Source organism: Oncorhynchus tshawytscha, linkage group LG22 (assembly GCF_018296145.1).
Source record: "Oncorhynchus tshawytscha isolate Ot180627B linkage group LG22, Otsh_v2.0, whole genome shotgun sequence".
Classification (NCBI taxonomy): domain Eukaryota; kingdom Metazoa; phylum Chordata; class Actinopteri; order Salmoniformes; family Salmonidae; genus Oncorhynchus; species Oncorhynchus tshawytscha.
The window spans coordinates 14,317,749-14,324,863 of record NC_056450.1 but is presented as its reverse complement, the minus strand read 5'-3'; the positions used below and the strand labels follow the sequence as shown (position 1 = coordinate 14,324,863).

General features: G+C 41.0%; 1 protein-coding gene across 1 annotated transcript; it reads left to right on the top strand.

The window, feature by feature from the left end:
• The first annotated feature begins 5,497 nt into the window (after window positions 1–5,497).
• On the top strand, window positions 5,498–6,822 carry srxn1 (sulfiredoxin 1 homolog (S. cerevisiae)). The gene is made up of 2 exons (XM_024383566.2): window positions 5,498–5,859; window positions 6,309–6,822. Exons 1-2 carry the CDS (start codon window positions 5,539–5,541, stop codon window positions 6,516–6,518), a joined length of 531 nt encoding a protein of 176 aa, XP_024239334.1. The 5' UTR covers window positions 5,498–5,538; the 3' UTR covers window positions 6,519–6,822.
• Window positions 6,823–7,115: the final 293 nt, after the last annotated feature.

Genomic DNA, 7,115 nt, shown 5'->3' with positions numbered 1-7,115 from the left:
CTGTTAACTGTAAGTGCTGCAATTGTGAAGTGGAAACATCTAAGAGCAACAACGGCCCGGCCATGAGGTGGTAGGCCACACAAGCTCACAGAACGGGATCGGCAAGTGCTGAAGCACATAGCGAGTAAAAATCATCTGTCCTCGGGTGCAACACTCACTTCTGAGTTCCAAACTGCCTTTGGAAGTAACGTCAGCACAAGAACTGTTCGTTGGGAGCTTCATGAAATTAGTTTCCATGGCCGAGCAGCCGCACATAAGCCTAAGATCACCATGCACAATGCCATGCGTCGGCTGGAGTGGTGTAAAGCTCACCGTCATTGATCTCCGGAGCAGTGGAAACGCTTTCTTTGGAGTGACGAATAACACTTCACCATCTGGCGGATGCCAAGAGCAGCAAAGAGGGGACCAACTCCATGTTAATGCCCATGATTTTAGAATGAGGTGTTCGACAAGGTGGTGTCCACATACTTTTGGTAATGTTTTGTATATTGAAAGCAGGTGCTTGCACACAGGTGTGGTTCCTGAGTTCCCATCATGCTTAGGGTTCATGTATAAAAACGCCTAGTTGACCATTATTTTGACTACCTTGTCTAGAAGAAGAGATCTAAGTGAGTTTAAAAGAGGGGTCTCAAAGGACCATAGGGGGTTGAAAGGGTGTGTGTGTGTGTGTGTGTGTGTGTGTGTGTGTGTGTGTGTGTGTGTGTGTGTGTGTGTGTGTGTGTGTGTGTGTGTGTGTGTGTGTGTGTGTGTGTGTGTGTGTGTCAGTCATCAGATCTCATTCCAATTGAACACTTATTGGAGATTCTGGAGCGGTGCATGAGACAGCGTTTTTTTAAACCACCATCAACAAAACACCACATGAATTTTCTCTTGGAAGGATGGTGTTGCATCCCTCCAATAGAGTGTGTTGACCAATAGAGTTCCAGACACTTGTAGAATCTATGCCAAGGCGCATTGAAGCTGTTCTGGCGGCCCAAAATGCCCTATTAAGACACCTTATGTTGATGTTTCCTCTATTTTGGCAGTTACCTGAACATCTGTGTCATTATATTCCACAGAATAGTAGGCCAATGCTTTGAGCACTGAGCATATCCTTAAAACTATATATGTAATTTGCTTTGTTCTATTACATTGTTGATAAGCTTTTTTGTTTTTCAACTCTTTTGAACATACAATACAAGTGGGCCATAAATTGCAGCTGATCCCCCTTGTGACCAATTAATGAATTGAATTTATTTGACCTTTATTTAACTAGACAAGTCAGTTAAGAACAAATTCTTATTTCCAATGACAGCCTAGGAACAGTGGGTTAACTGCCTTCTTCAGGGGCAGAACTGCAGATTTTTACCATGTCAGCTCAGGGATTCAATCTTGCAACCTTGCGGTTACTAGTCCAATGCTCGAACCACTAGGCTACCTGTAGCCCCAACATAAAACTAACATACTTAATGCACTATCATATTGTAGTTCAAAGTATTTATGATGATTTAATGCAGTGACATGCTCGTCTTTCCAATAAATCATTTCTAATTGTCTCATTTGTGTTATAACCTGACTGGGTTGGAGAAACCAACAATTGTTCTATCGTCCTCACTATTTTGAAGCTTCCCAGTAATACCTGCATAGGTAAAGCACTGAGCCCAGATGTCCTTTTAGTCACCACAGCAACCTAGCTGGCTCTTTGAAATCCCTACAAAAATATGATTTTTATCGCTCCTAGTACTCCAAGTGTTCTTTGACGGAAAAGGCATTATATCATGTACTAATACTTCACAATTCAAAACATGCACTCACCTCATTATAAAAAGTTAGTCACCTAAAGATTCTGCTCGCATATTTATTCTGTTTGTTTATTCTTTTCAACTGTATGACTAATTGCTAAGATTAATGTTAATGAGAGTCAGTTGGGATATGAGTAAATTGACTGCAGGTTCTGATTCAAAGGTGTATTATCTATAGAAGCAGAATATTTACAAAAGTGTGACATTTCAGGTTGTTTGTTGAACTACACTCCTTAGGGCGCAGCGGTCTAAGGCACTGCATCTCAGTGCTAGAGGCGTCACTACAGACAACCTGGTCACTACAGGCAACCCGGCCGTGATTGGGAGTCCCATAGGGCGGCGCACAATTGTCCCAGCGTCGTCTGGGTTTGGCTGGTGTAGGCAGTCATTGTAAATAAGAATTTGTTCTTAACTGACTTGCCTAGTTAAATAAATAAATATATATATATATATATATATATATATATATATATATATATATATATATATATATATATATATATATAAAGGATACATATCAGCGCTTTGAAATCTTGCTTTGAAATTTCTCTCCATCATGTTGAGAAGTGACACAATTAACTTTGGTGAAATAACTTATTTTCATTCACAGCAAATGTATTTTTTATGATTTGTATAGTAATGCAATAATGCATAAAAATCCAACTCCATAGTTTTTCCTTTGCCACTTAACAAATCAGAGAAATAACGTTATGGCTGATAACTGAGACTGCTTGGTATCAGGGTCGTTCCACGAAATGAGTACCTTTTGTGTCCCTTTGATATTTTAAGTAGAAATTGTGCAACAATATTGAATGAATAGCCTGTTATATTCAATGAAGTGCGTTTCAATATAGACCACATGGAGAATTCAATAAACTATTTTGACATGTCCGTCCATGCACCCCTCTGTTACTTCCAGGAAGATTTTAACCCACATAACCCCAACATTTCCCCAAGTTTTCACCATTATTGTAAAGCCTTTGTTATTTTGTTGCTTTGACAAATTCATTTCTGAAGATGATTATTTATTTAATGTGATTATTCATTCATTTTAAGGTCAACCAATTCAGAACAATCTTTGTCCTACAATGAAACATTATTGTGGAGTTTATAGTTACGTGATGCTCAAACCCTATTACGGGGGATTAGTCACTAGTTTACTGGTGCTCTTCCATGACCTCCCTAGGAGGGGTGCGTCTCTTGAGGGGGTTGAATCACTGACGTGATCTTCCTGTCTGAGCTGGGGCCCGTCTCGGGTTCGTGCCGTGGGGGAGATCTTTGTGGGCTATACTCAGCCTTGTCTCAGGGTAGTAAGTTGGTGGTTTGAAGATATCCCTCTAGTGGTGTGGGGGCTGTGCTTTGGTAAAGTGGGTGGGTTATAGCCTGCCTGCCTGGCCTTGTCCGGGGTTATTGTCAGACGGGGCCACAGCGTCTCCCTACCCCTCCTGTCTCAGCCTCCAATATTTATGCTGTAATAGTTTATCTGTCGCAGGGCTAAGGTCAGTCTGTTATATCTGGAGTATTTCTCCTGTCTTATCCGGTGTCCTGTGTGAATTTAAGTACGCTCGCTCTAATTCTGTTTCTCTCCCTCTCCCTCCCCTCCCGGAGGACCTGAGCCCTGGGACCTTGCCTCAGGACTGCCAGGCCTAATGTCTCCTTGCAGTCCTCAGTCCACCTGGTCATGCTGCTGCTCCAGTTTCAATTGTTCTGCCTGCGGCTATGGAACCCTGACCTGTTCACCGGACATGCTACCTTGTCCCGGACCTGCTGTTTTGACTCTCTCTGAATGCTTGGCTGACATTTACTCCTGAAGTGCTGACCTGTTGCACCCTCTACAACCACTACGATTATTATTATTATTATTTGACCCTGCTGGTCATCTATGAACGTTTGAACATCTTGGCCATATACTGTTAGAATCTCAACCCGGCACAGCCAGAAGAGGACTCGCCACCCCTCATCCCTCAGAGCCTGGTTCCTCTCTAGGTTTCTTCCTAGGTTCCTGCCTTTCTAGGGAGTTTTTCCTAGCCACCGTGCTTCTACATCTGCATTGCTTGCTGTTTGGGGTTTTAGCATGAGTTTCTGTATAGCACTTTGTGAAATCGGCTGCTGTAAAAAGGGCTTTATAGATACATTTGATTGATTACATTCCCCACATACCTTAAAAAGTATTCAGCATTCATAATTGATTTGAAAAACACAATTTCTACCATAATTTCTCGTAATAAAAAAGTTAAAAGAACAATCATACCCTGTCGAACAAATAAAAATGTTGATCTTTGGAAAATGTCTCCTATATCTGCCGTGTCTATTACACATGTTGCAATACATTTTTTTTTGCGACATTGCTTTTGTTGAATGAACCCGGGTTAATGGAAACCTGTGCCTACTGGCACAATCAGTAGGCTAGAATGGCGTCTTTTTGTAGGCACTAACTCCACCATGGTTTGTTGGACAAAGCCTACGGGGAAATGAATGGCTTTTTGGTAGGGTAAATAAGATAAATGAAAATAAGGCATGTGTTAAACACAGGTTTAGGGGATTTTATACGTTTTGTTCTATGAGATAATCTTCATCAGCTAACATCACTTTTTGTGAATTTTGAAGAATTTATGTTAGAATAATTTAAAAAAACAAATCCCATAAAGGCTTCATAATGGTTATGTTGACTGACTGCTATTGCCTCATAGAACAACACGTATAAAATCTCATAAACCTGTGTTAACCTCAGACCTTATTTTTAGCATTTATTCCGAAACCCTATTCTTTCCCATTCATTTTTCCCATAGGGATGGATGAACGAACCAGAAGTAACTAATTTCCGGGTTTTAGGACTACAAGCAAATATTTGTCATAACTAACACAAGATTTACGACAGGCTCTGGTCACAATGGGAGCACATTAATCATAGTGGCCGGAACAAGCAAAGAGGTTGGAAGAGTCAAGCACGAGCTAGTGAGATCCTATTGGTGTGATCTAGCATTTATTTGCATATTTCCGTTAGAGAACGCCTACTGTAAAGTGCGCGTGTGCAAAAACTAAATTCTCCCTCACTCCTAAACAACGCAACTTTTTTTCAACTTTGGAAAAGTGTAAAGTCTACAAAACGCAGTCCACTCTGTTTACTACAATTTGTAATTTTGGAAACAAAACTGTATGGAGATCAAATGTTTCTTCAATGAGAAAATGTGCACAATGTCGTGCAAAATCCATCTTTTCGCATGCTGGCCACTGGGCTTCCTCTCATCACCATATTTGGTAATGAGTGGAAACGCCAACTGGATGATTCACATTTACACAGCCTGTAAAATATCTGGCTCATTGTGCTACAAACTGGCGGCACAGATACAACAATGATCCAGACATTTCACCAGATGTATAAGTGTGAAGCATCCGGTTGGCGTTTCCACTCACTACCAAATATGGTGATGAGAGGAAGCCCAGTGCCCGACATTAAATGTTAATTTTCTCATCAATGAAACGTTGAATCTCAATACAGTTTTCTGTCCCAAAACTACAATCTGTTACGAACAGATTGGACTAAATTGTGTAGATTTTACCCTTTGCCAGGGCGAATTTAGTTATTGAACACGAGCACTTCACAGAGTAGGCGTTACCTAACGGAAACTGAAAATATGCTAGAACGCGCCAATAGAATATCGCTAGCTCGTGCTTGACTCCGCCCCTCCTTGTTTGTTATGTTCACTGTGACTAATCTGTTCCCATTGGAAACGGTGATATATCCTGGGTTACGACAATGGTGTTGGCGAATGGAAAGCTGCATGTGCCACTACGCATGAGTTTACACTACTTCCTCGTTTACAAAACCGTATGGCTCCAACTAAATTACACATTTCGATTGTTAAGGAGTGGGTGCCGTGGAAACCACACATGTTTACTTATCAGACAGTTGAACATCTCTCGTAATAGAATGGACAGTGAGAAGAACATTGAAAATAGGTCTATTCACTCGGACAACGTCGAGGAAGTTCATAACGTGCCAATGGAAGTTATCATACGACCAATCCCTCCTCTACTAGATGAGTCCAAAGTTCAGAGCCTTATGGGTACAATCCAGGTAAAAATGTGTCCTAGTTCTGCCAAGATCAAACCATAGAGTTCAGATAAGTGCTGATGTTAAAACAGATTGCAGCAAGAAAATTGTGAAGATTCTCTTGTTGATTGGGAAACATCTGACAGACTAGACTACTGTATTTGTAAGCCTTAAACCCTCTAGGGGGAATTACATTTTTTCCATGTTTAATGTATCAAAAGCAGGTTAGCGTTTTTCGTCATGAATCTTGTTCTTGAGGCAGCTCTGCAGATTGCCTGACAATCAGACTGATACCTCTGGTTCACGGTCTGAGATTATTAATGCCATTAATTTGTTTGGACATTTTCACCAGACAAGCAAGAGTGCTGAATAAAATGGTATTTTAACTTACTTTACCGGTTGTCTGTGTGGTTGGTCTTATTGAAGGTAAGAATGTGCGACAATATATCCTCACTTATTATTTTTCCTCATAGGAATCTACAGACATCAGCATTGTTCCTCCTATTGATATACTCTGGATCAAGGGCATGGAAGGAGGGAATTACTACTACTCCTTTGGAGGCTGTCACCGGTTTGAGGCATACAAACGGTTGAAAATGAACACCATTCCAGCAAAGATCTTCAAATCAAATGTTGCAGACCTACGCACTTACTTGGGCTCTTCAACCCCAGACCTACATTGAAGTTGGGGCGGTAGGGTAGCCTAGCAGTTAGTGTTGTACTAGTAACCAAAAGGTTGCAAGTTCAAATCCCTGAGCTGACAAGGTACTAATCTGTCGTTCTGCCCCTGAACAAGGCAGTTGAAAATAAGAATTTGTTCCTAGTGAAATAAAGGTTAAAAAAAAGTTTAATTAACTGAGGACTGTTTTTGAGTCATAGTCAGTATGAGGACTGTAGATGTGGGTATACTCTACACTGAGTGTACAAAACATTAGGAACACCTGCTCTTTCCATGACAGACTGACCAGGTGAATCCAGGTGAAAGCTATGATCCCTTATTGATGTCACTTGTTAAATCCACTTCAATCAGTGCAGATGAAGAGGAGGAGACAGATTAAATAAGTATTTTTAAGCCTTGAGACAATTGAGACATGGGTTGTGAATGTGTGCCATTTAGAGCGTGAATGGGCAAGACAAAATATTTAAGTGGTGGTAGATGCCTGGTGCACCAACTTGAGTGTGTAAGCAAAGCTGCTGTTTTTTTTTCACGCTCAGCTGTTTCCTGTGTGTATCAAGAATGGTCCACCACCCAAAGGACATCCAGCTAACTTGACACAACT